Source organism: Ctenopharyngodon idella, chromosome 3 (assembly GCF_019924925.1).
Source record: "Ctenopharyngodon idella isolate HZGC_01 chromosome 3, HZGC01, whole genome shotgun sequence".
Lineage (NCBI taxonomy): Eukaryota > Metazoa > Chordata > Actinopteri > Cypriniformes > Xenocyprididae > Ctenopharyngodon > Ctenopharyngodon idella.
Genome location: NC_067222.1, coordinates 8297544 through 8321199, shown reverse-complemented (window position 1 = coordinate 8321199; position 23656 = coordinate 8297544). Strand labels below are relative to the sequence as shown.

The 23656-nt window shown below is 41.2% G+C and overlaps 1 protein-coding gene across 2 annotated transcripts in view; it reads right to left on the bottom strand.

The window, feature by feature from the left end:
• Nucleotides 1-247: 247 nt before the first annotated feature.
• LOC127509841 (interferon-induced very large GTPase 1-like) overlaps nt 248-23656 on the bottom strand; it is a 51653-nt gene continuing 28244 nt past the window's right edge. For both annotated transcript variants that reach the window (XM_051888952.1, XM_051888953.1), the window contains 2 exons: nt 22207-22418; nt 248-5750 (listed from right to left, as the gene is read on the bottom strand). In XM_051888952.1, coding sequence (XP_051744912.1) covers nt 945-5750; nt 22207-22418 — 5018 coding nt within the window. In that variant the 3' untranslated portion in view covers nt 248-944. The remainder of the gene's footprint in view (nt 5751-22206; nt 22419-23656) is intronic.

Below are 23656 nucleotides of genomic sequence, written 5' to 3'. Positions count from 1 at the left end.
AGCAAATTTGAATATTGCCATTTCTTTGTTGAAACAAAAATTTTATATACTTTATTTAATCTGTAAAGTTTTTACTGTGCTGTAAATCATTTTTTTTTTTTTTTTTTTTTTCATGCAACGCAACAACGCCTTTGTCCTTGCATAAATAAACTGATTTTATTTGTTATAATACTGAATCTAATTACTAAAATATTTTTGGATCTTAAAATATATATTACTGTTTGTGTATATGCTGGTTATAAGGAGCGGTTGTGTATTCCTGTAAAAAAATAACTAGCATAAATCAACCCATAATGCTGAGCTAAATGAGCAACCCAACATGCTAGGTTTAAATAATGCATGTCCATAACAATGGCTTGTCCATATTTGACCCAGCAGTGGGTTGCAAAACCCCCCAAATTGGTTATTTTCAACCCAACAGATTTTAGAGTGTACCCTCATGCTGTTCCAGTCCTTTAAAAGAATATATTTTGAGAAATGTCTGTTTTTTGTTTGTTTGTTTTTTGGTCCATACAGTGAAAGTCAATGGTCACCAAAATTGTTTGGTTACCAACATTTTTTTAAAATATCTTCTTTTGTGTTGTGCAGAAGAAAGAAATGCATTCAGGCTTGAAACTGCATGAAGGTGAGTAAATGACAGAATATTCTTTTTTTGTGAACTATCCCTTTAACTAAAAAAATAAAAACAAAAAAAAATAATTAGAAAATGAACATTTTAGGTATTTTCTCTAAAATAATATGTTTTCTTACAATTATTTTGTGTCAACATCTTTAAGTAGAGATCTGTTCACAGATGGAACAGATAGTCTTTTGAAAACTCTTCTTTTTAATGTATTCTGGGCAAAGATATTTACTTTAGATGTTTTCAGACTCATGAAGTAAGAAACAAACTAATTTCAAACTGTGTTGTGTAAATCTAAAAGAACATTATTTCATTTGTTCAGTTAAATGTATGTATCTAAACTGTCAAAGGCATCCTGTTTTGAGTATTTTCTCCATTCATCTGGTATGACACCACTCCCCTCAAATGTTTTCTTGTAGTATTTTTCCAGATCTCTCTGGAATCTGCACACAAACCACTTCCAGTAGGGCAGTTCAGAGAGATCAGGAGTGATGCTCCAGTTAGCAAAAACTCCTCCTGCTGTTCTGTAATCTCTCCAGGGGACTGACTTATCTGATTCATGAGGATAAAAAAAATCATTACTTGCTACTGCTGATGTGCAGATATTAATAGACAAGTTTGTTGTTCCTATGTAAAACCACCCATTCAGTCCATTATTACGATGGAAAGGAACACTGTGATCTCCATGATGGTTTTCTATGGTGTTGGTGCAGATGGCTCCACAGAACGGACACTGAACCCAACAGCACTGACAGAAGTGATCAATCAGAATCTCATCTGGTCTAAACTTGAGGTCCAGGTTTTTGATGTTGAACTCCATGCTGATGTCAGACATTATAGTAAGTTCTTTTACTATCACATCTTCTAGAAGGTTAAAATCATCAACATCATCATGTTTCACTCCACTGAGGTCTTTTACAGAGAAGATCAGCTCATCTGAGAGCTGCTGTGTGAAACTCTTCAACCACAAACCAACATCTCCTCTGTTCACTTGAACATATTTAGTAGATTTATGTGCTGCTTTCACGATCTTCTGCTGCAGGAGTTCAATGTTCTCCTTCATCTTGGGTAAAATACTGACACTGAACTTATCAGTGATGTACTGACTGACTTCATCTCTGATGAAACTCTTGAAGTGATCTCTGGGAGTTTTAATGTAGTTCATGTATTTGTTAAAATCCTCCTCTTCTGCCAGTGTCTTCAGGATGTGTTTCTCCAGATTTGATCTGTTTCCATTTAGTGATTGACAGTTTGATCTCATTTCATCTGTCAGATCTCTGGCAGCTTTCTTGTAGACACTCTGCTCAATGGGCTCTTTCAGTTTCTGACAGATGATCTCTCCAAAAATGGCAGCTGATGCAGCTCCATGACAGTATTTCTGAAAAATGCTATAATACTCATTTCTCTTCTTCTTCAAATAGAGAACAGGATCATTGGCTTCCTTGAACATTCTGTGTTGGTCAGTGATCATCATATTTGATCTGTTACAGATGAAAAGAACTAAATCTATGAAGAATTCATTTTTGAACTCATATTTCACTGATTCTTCCTGATGTTCTGTGACTCTCTTCCTGATGTATTCTGTGAGTTGTTGAATGCAGCTGATGTTGTAGCCCATCTTTGAAATGTTAAAGGACTGAATCATTTTGTCTGTTTGCTGAACAACATCTGTGACAAAGGTTCTTATTTGGGTTTCATCCTCTGAAGACAGTGTTCGAGTAAATCCAATTTTTTCTTTGATTGTTTTGTAAGCACTCCTTACAGCTTCTGTAATAACTTTTGTTGTTGGAAATTTTTTGTGAAAACTATTTGAAGCTTTTTTAATCCATCCGTTTGAAGATTTTCTGCAAATAACATATTCATCATAACACTTTAAATGGAAAATGTTGTTGTACTCACTGTCCTCTTTGCAGTGGGGTACAGGAATACTCTCATAGATGTCACTGAGGAGTCTTTTTACATCTGTCATTATGTTAATGTCTTTGATCGGATGAGTTTCTCTGTTGATCATCTTCACACACTCTTTCCAAAATGAATCAAACTCTTTCTTCAGTGTTTCTTCATCATTTGCTTTGACTTTGAGTTTTAGAGCAAGTTCTTTACTCTTTTCAAAGAGAGTGTTTTCATGATGTGTCCTCTGAGCATCTATCCTTTTCTTTAGGTAACGCTGCTGAAGAATCTCATTTAATTTCCTCTTTGTTTCTCGCACAATGTTTTCCTGAACATCTTTTATTTTGATTTCAAATGATGTTTTCCATTGAATCACTATAGCAGCATCAGTGTCTTTTTTGAAGAATTCTGACATTGATTTTTTCACTTCTTCACTTGTCTTCCTCAGCTCTTTTTGAATATCAGTTTCCTCAACCTCATGAATGGCTTTATTTTCTATTTTGTTGTGTAGTGTGTTCTCAATTTCCAGCATGGCACTGCGAAGACTCCAAGTCCACTTGCTGTATTCGGTCTCAAGTTTCCTGTAGGCTGAAATCTCAAAGGAATTTTTGAAGCTGAAGACAAATCTTTCATTCAGTAAAGCTTCCCAGAGATCCTTGATACGTTCTTTTAGGACTGTAAGCATCATTCCATGTGATTTTCCTGCATGAGACATGATAGATTTCTTTAGTTCTTGAACATTCTCACAGTAGTCTGGGTTCGGTGGTGCCATGGGTGGGCTGCCCTCCCACAGCTGAGCAAAATATTTCACATCATTCCGTACATCAAATTCAATGACATCACTGAAACATTCTGCATCAAAGACTTCCTCTTTAGCAGCAAGTTTTGTCATCTCATCCAGTTTCTCCTGCAGTCGTCTCCTTCCCTCCATGGTTTTCTCTCCAGCTGTGACGTCCGAGACGTTCTGATGCACAAACACACAGCTGGGATTCAGTCTGACCTTCTTCATCCTCAGGAAGGCCTGAACAACAATCTGAAGAATGTCCTGCATCTCAGATGGGTTTTCTCCAAAGATGTTGATCAAGGTCATATTTCCAAGACCAACAACAAATGTTGCCAATTCATTGTCATGATCTCTTGTTGATCTTCCAGCCAGTTCTAGAGCACGAAGACCCTCAGTATCAACAACCAGAATATAGTCAAAGTTAATCTGTGTTCTCATCTCATCTGACACTTTGACCAGCTGCATGAAAGCTCCTCTGGTGCACCTGCCAGCACTGACGGCAAACTGGAGTCCAAACATGGCATTCAGCATGGTGGATTTCCCAGAGCTCTGAATCCCTAAAACTGACAGCACAAAGACTCTGGTGTGGTTTCCCAGTTTCTGCATGAGTTCATCTAAAACAGCAGAGATCCAGATCACAGGAACATGAGCAGCATCTCCATCCATCAGCTCCAGTGGAAATCCAGAGATCATCATCTCTGCTGCAAGTTTTGGGAGAGAAGTGAAGTGAAACTTCAGGTCTTTCTTGTTCTTCTGCACAGATGAACATGATTCATAGATCTGACCGATCTCCCTCATGATGTGCTCCAAACCAAAGGCTGCAGCTTGAAGTTCCTCAGATATTCTCTCAAGTTCTGTTTGTTCAGATTTAAGTTGTTCAGATTTATCACGATTCTCTTTTAGTTTTACAATTGCTGACCACTTTTCATCATATTTGTGCTGAAGAAAAGAAATATCCTTTGAGATATATTCATCCAGGAAGATGCCAAGCCATTTAAGAAAATATTCATTCTCAGCATGCAAGTTCATTTCTTTAATAAACAACTGTATGAAAGTGTTTGTTTTAAGTGCATGCTGCTGCTCCCGTATTTTTTTCAAGTTACCTTGTTTTGTACTTATTTCCTTTTCTATTTCATCTCCTTGAGGTCGATGTAGTTCTTTGTTAATCTGACACCACTGATGCCACAGTGTCCCCTGACAGGGCAGAAATAATTCTTTGATTTCTGTCAGATCTTTCTTCTTCATTAAACTCATCATTTGCTGTGCTGCTTCTCTTCCTCTCCTGCAGTCATCTTCATCTTCCTCATCTACTCTGATGTCTGAGTGTTTGGACACTTCTTCAAGTCTGAAAGTGGAAGATGATTCTGAGAGACAATCATTTATAGCTCTTCTGAGTTCTTCAGATACATCCGACTGATTTCTGCCATTTAAACCAATTTTGAATTTCCCTTTGCTTATCTCAGTCACAGTACATTTATCCTCAGTAAGAACACAAATTAGTGGCTTTGAGTTCCTATACAGGTTTTGAAGTTTTTCTGCATGTATGTCATTCCTCTGAATTTGTGGCAGAAGAACAACATTGACTGAGGCCATTTCAGTGAGGATCTGCAGCTGTTTCTCATGGTCTCCTGCATCACCGTGTAGATTACAGAACGCAACACAGTCAGTGAATTTATCCGTGGTTTTCCCAGAGGGGCAGAACCAGGCGATCTCCACCACTCCATCCATCAGGACTCTGGTTCTGCTGCTGCCTGGGCAGTTCCTGTGGAAGAACGTGTTGTGTTTCTCATTGATCAGACTGTTCATCAGCTGAGACTTGGATGAAGACACAGAGCCAAACCTGAAGAAAGACACCATTGGAGTTTCTAATTTGTAGACTGGCCCAGTTTGACTGATGATTTCATTGTTGTTGTTTCTGATCTTCCAGCTCTTGTTGATTTGTCTGAATGTCCAGAGAGGAAACTCAATCTGTTGTGTGAATGGATCAGGAACAAGCAGAGGCAGAGCGTACTGACACTGGGACAGTTTAGTCACCATCAGCTGCTTCAGGAATCCATCAGCACAATGAAACACGGCCATCTGAACATCCATTGGGTGAATGCGATCAGATTTGCTGGTTCTTTCATTTTGCAAAGATAATGCTTTGAAAATATCACTTTCATCTTCATGTGTGTCTCTAAGTGGTGTATTATGCTGTTTATTGGTCTCTTCAGTTTTAATGTATCTTGCTCTGTAATCCATTGTCAGAAGTTTTTGTATGAAAGTCTGAACCAGCTTCTCCTCAGCACAAGACTCATGAGACTTTAGTGAATGTGCAGTTAACTGAAGAATGTCTATAGCTGTCTGTGTCCTGTGGTGCCTGTCAAGATAAAGTCTGTGAAATAGATGGTGTTTTTCTTTTTCTCTCTTCTCTAGATTCAAGAATTGATCTGGTCTGAAGCCTTTGTTCTCGTTCTGTTGAATAAAGAACAAAAAGAATAACAAAAGCATTATTTTCTATGAGCAGAGGTTTTAATATATGTTCCCTTTCAAAGGCTACACTCAAGCTGCACTTAGCGCTATGGGAACGTCTTTAGTCATGACGAGCTGTGAATATGTGTAAAATAACATTAATGAAATTGAACTATATTTATAGCCCGTGTGACGTCATCGGAATGCGCCGACGCGAGGCTATAATTAGATGAACCACAGATGCATCTGCAGGTCTTTTGTCTTCAGAGACTATACTGTGTGCGTGTGAAACAGCACTGCTCAAACTCTTTCCTTTCCTTTACTTTGTTAGGAGTTAGATTTGACAGGCAGTGTGCAGAACTTTCTCTCCCTTTGTTCCTTTTTCAACTCTGTCTGACAAGTGAAAAGTGAACACACATATATTATATATTATATATGCATAATAACAACTTTTAACTTTAATGTGCCATTTCTATTTTATTTGACCCTTGATGTAACTTAGTGATATATTAAATCATATTTTTTGAAAACAAGCAGTTCAGTCACTAAATTAAGCACATTTTAGGTTACTTGAGATTTTTTTCACATTGCTGTGTTAACTGTACCAGTCTTTACCAAGAAATTCTATTAAAAAATAATTTCTGTCCTCCTGCAGGACAGTTCAGTTCTTTATAATAATATAATATGAGCAGTTACACTGATGGTTTGGGACAACCATAATGTGTTTTTGTACAGTAAATTATTAGCAACAGACAGTGTTAAACCAACAAAATTACATGTTTATTGCTTATGAATTTCTCAGATTTTCTAACAGATCTGATGGCTAAATATTTTTAAGAAAAGTGAAAATATTAACTCTTTTATAGTTATCTAAACATCCCTGAAATCCACACCACCAGCACACCCAATAATCTATTTAAACTAAGGTATATAACTGATGTATTTTGAGTTTGCAAGCTACACCTGTGGTGGGTGTGTAATTCTGTGCCCTTCATCCGCCACTTTTCATTAAAACATGACGATTTATTTCACATTTCTTTTCACTTCGCGTTGCCTCTCGTATTGAGGTATTAAGTCCGCAAACGTGACAGTATTCTTACCGCAACTGATTTGGCTCAGGCCCGCTCACACACGTGCTCGCTCAATCATTCTCTTTCTATGAAACCTGTAAACCGCATTCACCGGTTCTAACTCTATAGCGACAATAACTCTATAGCGGTTGACCAGAGCACTGCAATTATTTCTCATTTAAACTACAATCAAATGGATTTCCCCACACATGATGTCATGTCTGAGTCTGTCCTCTGCGCGGCAATTATGTTTACTTGTTAATTATGATTCTGAGAATTTCAGAATCGATTCTGAGCTAGTTTTTGTTCAGATGCGCAATGATGCTGCGTGTGCTTTAGAAACACCCGGATTCTGCTTGCTTCCAATTTCTCACACACACACACCACTCGAACCTTCCATAAAATAATCTTTCATAAAGTTCGGAAAGGTTGAAGTGAATTACAACGACATTCGTAGACTTCACTGCACAGGATGCGCTGTGAGAGACGTGCGCTTTGTTTGATGTTGCTGTGCGCGGTCTCGCCCGTCGGTATTTTCCTTACAAATGCTCTACGATGGCATCATTTGTCATTTGGAATGAAGTGTACTTGTACATTTAAAATATGAAACTCACTTACAGAAGGCTGCTTTCAATTTCAAATGCTGACGCTTTGTTTGTGAAGCATGTGGCTGTGCGCAAGTCCGTGTAAGAGGTTTAATGTACTTGCGCCTCAAAATGGTTTTATGATGCAAAATTAATGTAAACACAGCCAGTTTTGTCTTAAGGGATTAAATGGACAGGACAAACCACATTACTTATTATATTTCAAAAGAGATCCGTGCGTGAATGCAGCTTATTAGATCTCCCGTTGATGTAACAATCAGTAAACATGAGAAAGAAAATGCTTGTAATATGTTTCGTTGCTCCTCTTTTTTATTTGCTACTTGCTTGTATGTTTTGAAATTTAAATGATAGTTTAGTTGAATATTAATATTAATATTATTATTAATATTAATTAATTTATATTATAAATTTTATAAAATTAATTTTAATATTCATATTAATATTAATTTTACTTGAATATTAGTTTAAAATTCTTAACATAGGCTACAGTTGTTTTCATTAATTTTTTTCAATTTGTAATTATTTTAAAAAGTAGGCCTACTTATAATTACTTATGTAAGGATATATAAATGTAAGGATTTTAAGGTTTTTAAGTCGGTAAACTAATTATAATAATAATAAAAAAAGTAGATCAAGAATTGCTTTGGAATCGGATCGTGACTCCCAGAATCAGAATCGGATCGGATTGTGAGGTGACTAAAGATTCCCACCCCTTATATACATATACATATATATATATATATATATATATATATATATGTGCAAAATAAAATAGGTCCTCCATGACATTAACTCGTTCATAGGGAAAACCTTAATCTCAATGTCAAATTGTTCGACTATCGTGGGTGCAAGGGCGTGTGATTATACGATGATGCTAGTCTGAAGAGACGCTTGCAAGCTATCTCTTCTCCGGAGCTCATCGTCACTTAAAGAGACAGCACTCCATACCCAGCTATGCATAATAACATCCATACTGGTGAGAAGGCATTTTGATCAGTGTGTCAGACTGGTACTGCTCTGCACACTATGGCAGTGTTGCAGGTGGACCAGGCTGACCTGCTGAAGAGAGGCTCAAAAGCAGACTGGCGAGTTGCACTTCCCCTCGTAAAAACTGGGGACCGGCTCGTCATGCTCAGCAGCCTCGATAAACCCTCCTTCCCCGCCACCTCTAGTGCTTCGGGGGGCAGCGGTTTTCAGCGAAATGTTAGGTGTTCTGTTGATTCCTTTAACACATCAGGACGCGGAACATCTAACATCCCCTCAAAGGTAAGTATCGAATTTAGTGCCCATTTCAGAGAAATTGGCAACGTGGAAACTACTGCCAGGAATTTTGATGGAGTATTATATCTATCCTATAGAAAACAATTATAGTTTGCTTACTATAAAAGCTAGAAGTGTTTTGAGGCCTCTTGGCCTACGTGACTGTAAGGGTCAGATGTATCTGAGAAGTTAGCTTTACCACTAAGCATATTTTTCTGGTATTTTTTCACCAGACAACAGGTGGCTGTGAAATGAATAAGATCATTATTAAGGGTGTCATGTGAAGGCTTCTTGCCTCCAGGAAGTGTTGATTGTTTTTGATACAATGTTTTATTTTGCTATGGGAAAAGGTTTGACCATCAATTGGCAGAATTCCACCACTAGAGATTAAGTCAAAAGATGTAGACTAGTTGGCAGTCGACCACCCTTACAAAGAGAATTATCTCTTGCATAAGCAACACCTGCAGTTTAATTGGTGAAGTGACTGTGGTAAAAATGTTGGGGAGTACTTGGAGCACCTGTAAATGAGATCATGGAAAAGAACTGTAGGGGTGGATCTTACACTGTTTTAACAGATAAGAAAAATGTATAAAAACTGTGCCCTGGCTAGAGAGATTCAAATGTGGAGCTGGCATCTCATATAAGCGCTGTGATCCAGGGAAACACAACCCTTAATAAGTCAAAACAATTAAGGAAAAGGTAATAGAGAAAACTCTGTTGAACAAATTCCAACGTAGACTTTAAACAACACTATTCCTACCAGTGGACCTGAAATAGAGGAACTGCCAGTTTAAAATACCTAAGAAAGACTAATCAAATATCTTAATATTGTCTGATCATTGTGGTGATAACTAGTTAAGAATAGACACAGGCTGGGATTAGAAAGGTATAGCCTACCGAAACGGTGTGAAACATATAGTGATCATTTAGAATAGCATCAACACCTGTAGAGATGCCAAGGTCTAGACATCAGTTACACAGAGATACTATAGGACAGCCTCCAGAAAATAGGGAAAAAGGACAAAAAGCTTAAATACATAAGGCAAGTTGAGGAAACATTTGATGTGGTTATGTGCAGAGTAATGTTGTTTTTGGCAGCCTGTTTTAATTTTAGTTTTAATCTAGTCTTTGTGTCAAGCTGTCATTTTAGTTTTTATTAGTTTTAGTCAAGTTCATACCCTTTTTAGTCTAGTCAAGTTTCAGTCGACTAAAAGTCTGAGCATTTTAGTCTTATTTTAGTCAGAATTATCCATGACTATTTTAGTCATTTTCATTAGTCAATGAAAATTGTATTTTAGCCTCTTTTTAGTAATGCAATTCTATTTAACCCAGTCAATATAGTATAAGTACCTAGTAGTATAGACAAAACCAAAATTTTCTTTTAGCCAAACCAATTTCAAACAAGGTTATCTTATTATATTACTGTTATAGATAATACCTTATAATGCCTTGAGATGTCTCTTAACCCTTTAAGACCTGAAGGTTTTTTAGAGTTTTTTTTTTTTTTTTTTCTGAGCAACATACACAAAAGTAAAGACTCATAACTCCAAAACTGTAGCAAGGAGAGTCAAAAGGTTGGTATCAATTGATAGAACACTTTTTAATTTTTTTAGAAAATATAAATTACATTACATTTGGACATTTTCATGCTGAAAAACTGCTGATAAAAGACAAAACATATATATAATTTTTTTTTAATATAATTTCTTTTTTTTTTATTTGACGTATGTTAAATAATTCCATGAGTAATATCTTGTGATCAACGCATTATGTTGATGTTTTGATGTTATGTTTTGGATTCATTGTAAATGTGAGAATCTGCTTTAAATAATGATGAGCATTTTCTATGATCTGTGCATTTTTCATGAAGTTATGACCACGTGAAATCTACATATTTGTATTTAGTTAGCGGCTGTGCTGTTTTTGTTGTAAACGCATATTACTCCGACTCGTCTGCGCAGTGCAACCTGATGCAGCCCCTGAAGTGAGACACAGGAAAGAGAAATACTGCAAAATAATAATAATAACGCGACTAAACGAGGCGAAATAACATTATAACATTTCGTCTCGTCTCAGTCAACGAAAATGAAGAGACATTTTAGCATAGTTTTTATTTTGTAAACCACATTTAGTCTCGTTTTTATTCGTCAACAATATTGCATTATACATTTAATTATAGTCATCGTCACATGACCAGCATTTACTTTGCGTCACGTGATTGTGAGGGACTCAACATGGAGGCAAGATAGAATCCAAATACTGGAAGTTTAATAAATATCAGCAAACAAATCCAATACAAAAGGCAGAGACTTAGTCGATAAGGCAGGCAGAAATATTAGTGACAAGAAATCAGTCCAAACAGGCAACCACAGCAAAAACGATATCCAAAAGGCAAAAATCCAATAAAGCAAGCACAATGGTCAGTAACAAGAAGGCAAGGAAACAGGCAATGAGAAACACTTGGTAAGGCAGTGAAAAACTGGCAATACTTCGCAAAGCAGCAGTGGAAATGCATGTCTATTTATACAGGAGAGAGACAGGAAGTAACCAACGAGCAAGAGTCCATGTTAGTATTCTGGAGAGGGCTCCCTCCGGTGGCTGGATGAATGAGTACCAGCCTCATCCATTACAGTGATAAAGGTTCGTTGATGACGATATTTAGTCATAATTTTCGTTGACGAAAGCAACACTAGTGCAGAGAAACTGAATCATTGATAAATTCATTAAAATTAGGGAGACAGGTCATACACACAAGATGTGTGTTGTTTGTTTAGGAATGGAGCATGCCCAGGCAGCTCTCGAGGGAGCTGTCTGTGTGCATTGCGAAAAGCTATCCTTAAGAACACTCCGTTCTCGCCCGACGCTCTTTGATAATAAAGAGGGCGCCTCGGCCAGAGTTCCCTGCGGATCAGGTCCGGCTTCTGCTGAGGCAGAGCGGCGGCTTCATTCATGGGGTTCACAAATGGATCTGACAGAGGGGTGGGGTTAGAGACGGGCCCAGCCCTTTCTCTACCCTCACTTGCCAGACCAAGTGTGTCTCCTCTGGTGGTGGAAGCATGCACTGCGGTTTCTTCCCCCCGGAGAGAGGCACCGGCGCTTCAGCTATTCAGCTCTGAGGAGTTGGATGTTGTGGGTGTCGATGCTGGAGATGAGGACTCGCCATCTCAATCTCCAGCATACGAAGAGTTGCTTGAGGTTGTGACCAGGGCAGTAGAGAAACTAAACACTGAGTGGCCAGCTGAAAAAAGTGAAACTCAAAAAAAAGCAAATTAGACGAGCGCTTTCTGCCAGGTCACAACCTTAGCGTAGGGGATTACCGTTCTTTCCTGACCTCCACAGCGAGGTGTCGAGGTCGTGGAAGAGACCGGTTCAGTACAGAGTGTTCAGCCCCCAAACGTCAACTTATTCAAACATCATGGGGCTGAAACAATACGGTTATGGGGTGATGCCTCGGGTTGAAGAGACGCTTGCGGGCTCTCTCTCACCCGAGTCTGCATCGTCCCTCAAATCCCCAACGCTACCCACCAAGCCGCTAAGAACAACATCTGCACTGGTGGGCAAAGCTTATATGGCAGCAGGTCAGGCCGCAGCATGTCTACAGACTATGTTGATTTTACAAGCCTATCAGGCTGACCTGCTAGGGGAGATTGATGAGAGCGGGGAAGGGAGTTTTGAAGCCATCCAGGAGCTAAAAAAAGCTACTGATTTGTCTCTCCGGGCCACCAAGGAGACAGCCAAAACAATCGGCTCCTCTATGGCAGCCCTGGTGGCCACAGAGAGGCATCTATGGTTGAACTTGTCTGACATCAAAGATAAAGACAAGAACATCCTCCTGGATGCGCCGCTGTCTCCTTTGGGCCTCTTCGGTGACTCTGTTACGTCCGTCGTCGAGAGGTTCCAGGAGACAAAGAAAAAAAAAGATTTCTTCCCCGCCGCTCTGAACCCCCGCAGCCTCGGCCGTCAGCCAGCTCCTCACACAGAGCGCAACAAAAACAATGTGTCGCCACCCGTGCTCCCCCGCAAAAGGCTTGGGGACAGGGACGGGCGACACAGCCAAAGTCTTCTCGGGATAAGGCAGATCTGAGGACTGTCATTTTCACCAAGAAGGCTTTGAAGAGGTCCTGATGCCAGTGGCGCGGGACCTCTGAGGGCAGCCCTCCTCCGAAGAGGGTCCTATATCACACTCTATGGTATCCGTTCTGCCAACCCTGCCACCTCGTGTGCTTCAGGGTGCAGCAGCTGACATTTGATTCAGTTGTTCCCTGCCGGTTCGCCTGTTCAGGGCACTGAGTCGAATGCTCAAAAAACACCAGAGGCCAGTCTCGAGAGACTGGTTCCCTTAGTAGAATTTCTGGCAGAATGGAAACTTCTTCCAAATATTTCTCGATGGGTACTGCTTACAATAGAAAAAGGTTACAGAATTCAGTTCGGGTCTCGCCCGCCCCAGTTCATCGGGGTCCTCCCTACGGTGGTGGACCCCGAGCAGTCTCTGGTATTGGAACAGGAAGTTCTGATGCTCTTGCAAAAAGGAGCTATAGAAAAGTTCCACCTCCCAGCAAGCTGTCAAGGTTTTACAGCCGTTACTTCATTGTTCCAAAGAAAGATGGAGGGTTGCGTCCCATTCTAGATTTAAGCGTATTAAATCGGCGAAGCTTATCAACACCGGGTTCTTCCGTTCGGCCTAGCACTTTCACCCCACACCTTTACAAAATGCATGGATGCAGCTCTGGCTCCTTTGAGACTCCAGGGCATTCGCGTGTTAAATTACATTGACGATTGGTTGATTTTAGCTCAATCCGAGCACATGGCAGTTCAACATCGAGATGTCGTTCTGTCTCACATGAGAAGGTTAGGGCTGAGACTCAATGCCAAGAAGAGTGTGCTTCTTCTAGCTCAAACTACCAGCTATCTAGGGGTAGTCTGTGGTCTCAACGACGATGCAGGCACATCTATCTCCTGCTCGTATGAATTCCATTCTCACAGCCGTGAATGGGGTGAAACTAGGCCAGTCACTCAATGTAAAACAGTTTCAGAGACTGTTGGGTATGATGGCAGCTGCGTCCAACGTGATACCTTTTGGCTTGCTGCACATGAGACCCTTACAGTGGTGGCTCAGGACGAAGGGGTTTTCTCCAAGGGGAAATCCGTTTCGCATGACCAAGGTCACACGGCGATGCCTTCATGCCTTAGTCATGTGGAAAAAGCCTTCGTTCCTATCCCAAGGGCCTGTGTTTGGAATTCCTTGTCATCGCGTAATGCTTACGATGGATGCATCTCTCACAGGCTGGGGGGGGCGATCATGAGTGGTCGCTCGGCTCAGGGTCTCTGGGAGGACCAACTACTTTCCTGGCACATAAATCAGCTGGAAATGATGGCGGTATTTCAAGCTCTCAAGTACTTCCTCCCAGACCTGAGGGGCCATCATGTGTTGGTCCGCACGGACAACATGTCGGTGGTCTCCTACATCAACCATCAGGGGGGTCTGAGGTCTCGCCACCTGTGCAATTTGGCCCATCGGATCCTCCTGTGGCTTACATGCCCTTGAGAGTGGCTTACATCCCGGGGTGTCAAAATGTGGGGGCAGACATCCTGTCGAAGCAGGGGCCGAGGCCCGGTGAGTGGAGACTCCACTCCGAGGTGGTGGAGCTCCTATGGAAAAACTTTGGTCGAGCAGAAGTCGATCTATTTGCTTCGAAAGAAACGAATCATTGCCCAATGTGGTTCTCTCTCACACATCCAGCCCCTCTGGGTCTGGACGCCATGGTACAGACGTGGCCAAGGCTACGTCTGTACGCATTTCCCCCGATCGCTCTGCTCCCAGGAGTTCTGGAGAGGGTTCGCCGGGACAGGGTCTGTCTCATATTGGTAGCCCCGTTCTGACCAACCCAAGTTTGGTTTGCGGACCTTGTGTCTCTTCTCGATGTCTCTCCTCTGGAGATCCCTGTCAGACAGGACCTCCTGTCTCAAGCAGGTGGCATGATACTTCACCCCCACCCGGAGTCGTGGAAACTGTGGGCCTGGCCTCTGAGGGGGCTAGGCTCATAGAATCCGGTCTCTCAACCGAGGCTGTGGAGACCATACTCCACTCAAGAGCTACCTCCACGAGGAAGTTGTATGCTTATAAATGGAAGTTGTTTTCTACCTGGTGTAGACAACGTCAGTTGGATCCTGTCCATTGTCCCGTCAGCTTAGTGCTGCAATTTCTCCAAGAAAAGTTCTCGGAAGGTTTGTTGCCTTCCACCTTAAAAGTTTATGTAGCGGCTATATCCGCCTGTCATGCTCCTTTGGGTGACTCTTCTGTGGGAAGAGATCCCCTAGTCATACACTTTCTTCGTGGTACTCTGAGGATTAGGCCTTCTCTACATACAAAGACTCCGGCCTGGGACCTGACTATCGTTTTGGAGGGGTTAGCATCTGCTCCCTTTGAACCTCTAGAGGAAGTTTCGGAAAAGTCCCTTACTTTAAAAACTATCTTCCTGCTAGCTATTTCATCTCTTAAAAGAATTGGAGATCTTCAAGCACTTTCGGTTGCTCCATCATGTTTGGAATTTGCGCCTGGTATGGTTAAGGTTTTACTTCATCCTAGACCTGGTTACATACCTAAGGTCTCCACCAACGTCCCAGGGCCGATTGTACTGCAGGCCTTTTGTCCTCCTCCATTTTCCAATCCAGATCATGAAAACTTAATCTGCTATGTAAACACATATGTCCACAGAGCTGTCCTGTGGCGTAAAACCGAACAACTTTTCGTTTGTTACAGGTCTCCTAAGAAGGGAGGCCCTGCGTCTAAGCAGAGAATGAGCAAGTGGGTGGTCGAGGCTATCTCACTTGCTTACGAATCTACCAGACAGCCGTCTCCTTTGGCTCTCAGGGCACACTCTACTAGGAGAGGCCTCAAAGGCTTTAATCTCGGGGGTCCCCCTCCATGATACATGTGATGCAGCTGGGTGGTCCTCTCAGCATACGTTCATCAGGTTCTATAACCTTGACTTAGGCTCCATGAAAGGGAACGCCTCGGGTTACATATGTAACCCTGATTCCCTGAATAGGGAACGAGACGCTGCGTCGCCTTGCCATACTCCATGCATGCCTGTGAGCGCATTGCTTCAGCCTATCAGAAGCTGGCATTCTTTGTTCTGGCTATGCTTTATAGTTTTCTGGTCTGTGACGTCACCCGCCTCTGACGTTCCGCCACACCATTGGTTCGATTTCACAAGTGCTTCATGATGCAATCACACAGGAGCATTCCCAATGCGTCTCGACGCAGTGTCTCATTCCCTATTCAGGGAACCAGGGTTGCATATGTAACCCGAGACATTTTTCAAGGATCAAAAGAATAAGTATAATACAGCTTTGAGTTGTTGTTGTTGTTTTTTAAAACATCAGAATAGATCCTGTTTAATTCATAGTTAGAACATAATGCATACCATAAAGGGTTACAACTTTCTTTCTTTTTTTTACAACACAAAGTCTTCCAAGTGTTTGGGCATTTTAACAGTCCTTTGGGACCTACGGACCTCTGGGACTAAACTTTTCCTTTCAACAGTCTCCGGTTGGTTCTGAGAGCCCAAAACCACTGGCTCTGTCACAATGTCTCCACAAACAGTGTCAGTCCCACTACACACTGATGTGTCCAAGGAAACATTCCCACACACATTGTCTCTTGACTCTGAACTTTCCACATCCTGAGAAAGAATTTGATCCACATGTCTACGCACTGTTTTGCCATCTCCGAGCATGACCTAGTACGAGAGAGGGCCCGTCACTTTGGTAATGAACCCAGGAATCCACTTGGGATAACTAAAGTTCCGTGTCAAAACTGTATCACCAACTTGAAAACTCCTTCCTTGCCATTTGTTGTCATGATACTGCTTTTGTTTGATTTGTTTTTCTCGTACCTTCTGTTGCAAGTCTGGATGCAATAGATCAAGAGTGGAACGCAGTTTACGTCCCAACAGCATTTCTGCAGGACTCAACCCAGTAGTGGACTGTGGGGTGATCCTGTAGCTGAACAGTACATGTGCCACTTTGGTTGCCACACTTCCCTCTCCTGCCTTTTCCATCATAGTTTTGAATGTCTGAACGGCTCGTTCAGCCAAGCCATTGGATGAGGCATGAAACGGAGCAGAAGTGACATGTTTTATGCCATTTTTGTTCATGAAGTCCTTGAACTCTGTACTCACAAAGTAGGCAGCATTGTCAGAAACTAACATTTCTGGCAGTCCATGATTGCTGAAACTCTTTCTTAGGCAATCAATAGCAGTTCCGGATGAAGCAGTGGAAACAGGATACACATCCATCCACTTCGAGTGAGCATCAATGAGAATCAAAAACATGTGACCAAGGAACGGACCTGCATAATCTATGTGTATCCTTTCCCATGGTTTCTCTGGCCACTCCCATGGATGAAGTGGTGCAGTGGCAGGAGCTTTTCTGTGTTCCTGACATGTTGAACAACTTTTTGCCAAAGCCTCGATGTCGTCATCTAGCTTCAGCCACCAGAAATAACTCCTCACCAGCGCTTTCATGCGAGAAATGCCAGGATGACATTGATGTAATTGCTGTAAGACAACTTTGTGACCCTGTGGAGGTATGATGACTCGGGCACCCCACAAGATGCAGCCATCCTGTACACTCAGTTCTGTTTGTCTGGCCGCATAGGGTTTGAATTCAGGGCTGTCCATTTGATAAGCCCCCCCCGTCAGCGCCACCTGTCTTACGCGAGCCAGAATGGGATCCTTACCAGTCCAGGTGCAAACATTCTTGGCTGATACCAAGGGAATGTCTTCCATCATTAATATTCGATCCTCTGAACAGGTTTCTGGAGAAATGTCGGGAACAGGACACCTACTCAAGGCGTCAGCGTTGGAGTGCTCCTTTCTAGGCTTATAAACAATAGTATATTCAGAAGCCTGCATTATAACTGCCCACCTCTGAATTCGCGGTGACACAAATTGTGGAACAGCTTTCATTTCACCCAAGAGGGATAACAGCAGTTTGTGATCTGTGCAAATTGTGAACTTTCTGCCAAACAGATATTTGTGGAAACGCTGAATTCCAAAAATAACAGCGAGCCCCTCTTTGTCGAGCTGTGAATAATTGCGCTCTGATGGAGTGAGAGTTCTGGACATGAAACTGATGGGTCTCTCTTTGCCATCCTCCATTCGATGTGACAAAACGGCCCCCACCCCATAAGGAGACGCATCACAGGCCAAGATGAGGTCTTTTTGAGTATAATAATAATGAACAAGCACCTCAGGAGACTGAATGAGTTGTTTGGATTTCTCAAACGCCTCGCGTTGTTCACTACTCCAATGCCATTTCACACTTTTTCTCAAGAGGTTATGTAAGGGGGCCAGCAAGGTTGACAAATTTGGCAGGAACCTGTGGTAGTAATTGAGCAACCCCAGATATGCCTTCAATTCGGTGACATTTCGGGCCAAAAACTCTGCCTCTCGCTGCATGAATGCACACTTTTCTCTTTTTAGCCTCATTCCGCCATTCTTAAGCCGCTTCAGAACCTCACTCAGCATGTGCAGATGTTCCTGATCATTTCTGCCTGTTATGAGAATGTCATCTAGGTATATCGCTACCCAAGGGATTCCCTGTAGTAACCCCTCCATGATTCGTTGAAAAATGGCAGGACTGGAAGCCACTCCAAAAGGCAGTCTATTTACTGTGAATAATCCCTTGTGAGTGTTCAGTGTTACATATCTCTTAGAGTCCTCATCCAAGATCACTTGCTGATAAGCATGACTGAGATCCAGCTTACTGTACTTTTCACCTCCTGCTAACTTTTCCAACAGGTCCTCCAGTTTGGGAATTGGGTACTGTTCCAGTTTGGATGCCTGATTAACGGTAAGCTTGTAATCTCCACAAATCCTCACTGAATTATCTGGTTTAAGGACAGGTACGATTGGTGCCGCCCACTCTGAAAATTTGACAGGTTCCAAAATTTTGTCATTGAGTAACCGCTCTAACTCCACTTCCACTTTTTTTTTCAATGCATAAGGTACCGGCCTGGGCTTATAGTACCTTGGCACCGCATCCTTGTCAACATGAATTTTCGCTGGGGGCCCTGTCCATGTCCCTAAGCCCTCTTTAAACACTGGTTCATGTCTGGTCAACACCTCCTGAAGTGTCATAGTTTCTGCATTCACTTGATTCACTGCACTCCAGCATATGTCTAACTCTTTAATCCATCCGCGTCCCAGAAGATTTGGTCCTTCGGAGGACACCACCACCACAGGAAGCTCTTTCACCTGATTTCCATGTTGAACGATCACATCTGTAGCCCCCAGTATCTTTACTGACTCACCAGTATAAGTTTTCAGGTTAAGAGAACAATCTTTCAAATCCGGGAAAGATCCATAACTTAGCATATTCTGCATTTGACATAATAGTGACACTGCAGCCCGTGTCCACTTCAAAATTGACCTCAGTGTCATTCACTTTTAAAAGCAAGGTGATCGGAGAAACTCTTGGAATTTTAGTTTCTACCACACTGTACATAGTGAAGACTTCTTGCCTGTCACTGGCAGTGGTTTCCGGTGTGTCACTGATGTGATGAGCTGATCCATGTTATTCTGTGCTAGACTTGTATTTCCCTCCTCCCCCCTTTGGCTTAAACTTAGTGGAGGGTAAACCAACTCTACACATTTTCCTAATATGCCCTTTCTTACCACACTTGTGGCACTGCTCTTGCAGAAAACGACATTCATGCTGTTTGTGATCACCACTGCATCTGTAGCAGTTTGGGCGTGGCTCTTTATACGTCCATTTGCTCCTTGTTTCAAACTTGAGCACAGTCTGCATTGACTGTTTAGCGTGCACGTCCGCGGACGCCTTGTTTTGATATTGTAAATCCAGCACGTCTTTATTTGCAGTCTCTATGGCTTGCGCCAGCTTCAGCGCTTTTTCAAAAGTCAGCTCAGGTTCTGCCAATAACCGACGCTGTATTCCATCGGCCTCAATTCCACACACAAGTCTGTCACAGAGCATTTCTTTCAACTTGTCTCCGCAATTGCAATGTTGAGCGAGTTCACGAAGCACCACGACATAATCGGCCACAGTCTCATTAGGCTGTCTGTTCCAAGAATTAAATTTAAATCGTTGCACAATCTCACTCGGTTTGGGATTATAGTGGTTTTTCAACAATTCCACTAACTCACTGAAACTTTTATCCCCTGGTTTGTCGGGGCTCAGCAAGTTTCTCATAAGACTATATGTCTGACTCCCAACCGAACTAAGTAGAATAGCCCGTTTCTTTGCAGCATCTTCAATCTCATTTGCATCAAAAAAATGAGACAGTACCTCGCAATATTCCTCCCATGACTGCAGCTTACTGTCGAAAGGAGTGAGTGTTCCAACCGCGAGTGCCATTTCTGTTAAAGCCTGGACGACGTTTACTTCGTGTCAGCAAACAACGAAAACAGTCCAGTTTCCTCAAAAACTCCGCGAAGTAACTCCAAAACTTTAATCCTCGTCGCCATTATGTGATAACTTGCCCCTTGAACAACGAATAGACTGGAGACGTTAGAGCTGATTTCAAACAACGCAGCAGGATTTTATTCTCTTCACATCACTGTAGTGTATATGGGTATATTTACGCAAGTCACGCAGGACTTCTTTTTTTTCTTTTAATTCACCCATATGCATAGGAACATTAACTACTAAATAAACATTTCGTTGCTTTACTCTTAAATCAAAACCAAAAATAATAATTCCTTTGGAATATCACATTTCCAAATTACTACAGTATTCCTATAGGTCAATGTGAATCAGATGAGTGTCAGCTGATGTGAGCTTGACTGACGTGACCTGCCAGAACTAACGCTACACCTGATTTCTTCTGAAGTAAAGAGGATAAAATGCTCTTCAGGCACACTTTTTATACTCACAGTTGCACCAGTTGTGGTGTCATCGGCTGTCACTGGCCAATGTCAAGTTCATTGTCATGTTTATGTAACAGACATAGGCCGGCAAGAGCTGTGTGTGAAAACCTCACTCCCCTGATCTCAAGAGGCATTCTAGCGACTGATGCTAGAATAGAGACTGCGGTATTTAGCCTCCTTGTTAGAGCGAGAGTTCGAGTCCCGCTTAGAGCGGGCAGTATGAGCTGCAGGGGTTACATTTAGACTCATGTTTCAGACACAGTTCATGCCAGAGGCAATCCCCATAGTGTCCTCTAGAGGATGCAATGCGAGTTCCCATTCAAAAGGGAACCGTGATCATTTGTGTCACTATAATTGTGATATGAAATATCATACTATTTCACCTTGAGCACAAAAATATGTAGCAACTCCTGCTTCAACTGTGCTGTGTGAGACCATTTTCACTCGCAGGACACAAGAAGAGAGCTGCTCTGGCACCTGAAAACATTAACAAACTTGTATGCCTTAGCAGCTGGTTAAATGTGGACTAGAAAAATAAGCTGACCTTAAATGTCAGAAGAGGTTGTCAAGTCAAGTCAAGTCAAGTGACCTTTATTTATATGTCTCTTTATACAATATAGATTGTTTCGAAGCAGCTTTACAGTGATAACTGCATCTTTGATAATGATTCAAAGATGCAGAGTTCATTTCAGCTGTACAGCAGCTCTAAAAGAAAATAGTACCATTTTCAACTGAAGTCAGTTCAGTGTTAATTCTGTTCCATTGTAAAGATCAGTAAAGATAATTAATTATTAAATTAGCTAATTTTTATGTATAAAGCAGTTTTGCAGAAAACAGTGATGTCATCGTCCAGCTAAGTTCAGTTCTCATCCAAAAGTCATTGCAGTCAAATCAATAATGTTATTGAATATCAAGTGTCCGCAACTTAGCAAGCCAGAGGCGATACTGGCAAGGAACCCAAACTCCATCAGGTGACAAAAATGGTGAAAACATCCTTGGGAGAAACCAGGTTCAGTTGCGGAGCCAGTTCTCCTCTGGCCAACGAATAAACACGGTGTGATTACGATTCAGGCTGTATCACAAGTCAGAAATCAGAATGTGGATCGGTAGAATTGTGAATTAAATATTTCATCCAGTTCCTTTTGCTTGAAGATTTGCTTGTGCTGTATCTTAGTACAGCAGTCTTTTGGCAATCAAAGGAAATGACTGAAATTGTTCAAACAGATGGTTTACGTTGCTGGATATAGCAAATGATGACAAAATTAACATGTTAAACAAGATAAATAGTGTATGCTTAATTTCACAATAAATGTGTGATTAATTGAGATAAAAATATTCTATTGACAGCCCTAGTTTGTGTGTGTGTGTGTGTGTGTGTGTGTGTATTATATATATATATAAATGAATGAGTCTGTTTAAATGAATTGGTTGAATGAACACTTCAAAGGCTCTTAAAGATAGTCTCTTGTCACCACCTACTGCTGTAGTCATCCCAACCACTAATACATGCCACCTACTGTATTCAGGGATATAAAGGGTAAGAAAAGTCCATTTAGTTTTAAATGAACTGTGTATTTTATTTTGGAGCTATTGGGTTATAAAAAAAAAATGTGAGGGTCTGTACACTCACCTTCACTGAAGCACCTGTTTTAGTCAAGCTCTCCATTTCTTCTTTTTTATATTTCTCCTTCCACTCTACTGGTCTTCTCTTTAGGTCATCTTCACTCATTTGCTCAGTAAGATTGAGATGGCTCCTGGATATGGTGTTTCGTGTTGCAGTCATCACAACTCCAGTTTTTCTGAGAAGCATAGACTCTTCGTCTTCTGCATTTTGTTTTGAAGCTGAAAAAGAGAAAACTGTTTTAGTCTTACACAATGAAATATTGTCATTGAAGCCTATTTAGTATAAGTAATAATTTGTAGTTGCTATATAATTATAATCTTCTCATATAGACTTTATACAGTCTTTTAGGAACATATTTAAAAAGTTTAGCAGTTTAATTTTTATATAATTATTCTCAATAAACCATTTGGTCATAAGAATACAGGTTAAATATATCTTGTGTCCCGTCCCAATCCGGTCCACCCTTTTCTATTAGTTTTGGCCTCTCAAGCAAGAATTAAAGAAACTAATAAACCATGTCTCCAGTCTATTTTCAGAAAACTTTAATCATGATGGCAGCAGCCATACAGAATACCTGATGGTCAAAGACAGGCTACTGAGGAGGAAAACCAGCAGATGCAGAGAATCGAAATAAACAATGAATAAAAGAGGCCCTGGTTCAACCAAAATGTAATGGTCTTGAAATCAGATGTAATCAAAACCTGAAGGGATTGTTGGCTTTTAATGGATATTACACGTCAATGTTAATTACAGACGGTATACTGCTATGGAAAGGAAACACTTGCAGTTAGACAGTTGTAGCGTCTGTACAAGAATCAGTCTTAGCCAACCAACTTTGGAATTTTCAGTATGCTTTTAGCCTGCTGAACTGTGTTTGTAAATCTCACATCGGCCCCGGCCGGTCTGAGAAAGACGAGCACTTTGGCATTTTCATGGTCCCTCTGAGGTTAAACAGAGAACCCCATTTCCTAGCTCTTGGGACATCAAAGGGCCCCTCATGTGGACTAAGTGCCAGATCACATTCCAACACACACCACACACACACAGACACACAAACATTGAAGACTGTTTGTGTAAGATATAATTATATATAAATGTAACCGCCGTTGTATTGTCAAATTGCATATAGTTATTCCCACTGTATAAGCTTAGCTAGGATTGTAGTGGTACTAGTGTCATTTCTAACTATTATATTTGACTGTAAATTGTAACTTCTTTTATATGCTTTTCTTATGGCAAGTTTGGTCTCGTTTTAAAGCTCTTTCCACGTCTCATTCACTGAGATATGTCACATAACTGCAAAATGCACTGTTCTGTTTTTAATGGTACTGTGAAGAAAATACACTCCTATCTGATACCTCATAAATTATGCAAATCCAGCCAGGAGACAAGACAAAGAAAACTTTGCCCGCCAAACATTGCACCCTGACTATTGGTTGTTTTCAAAGAAGGAGGT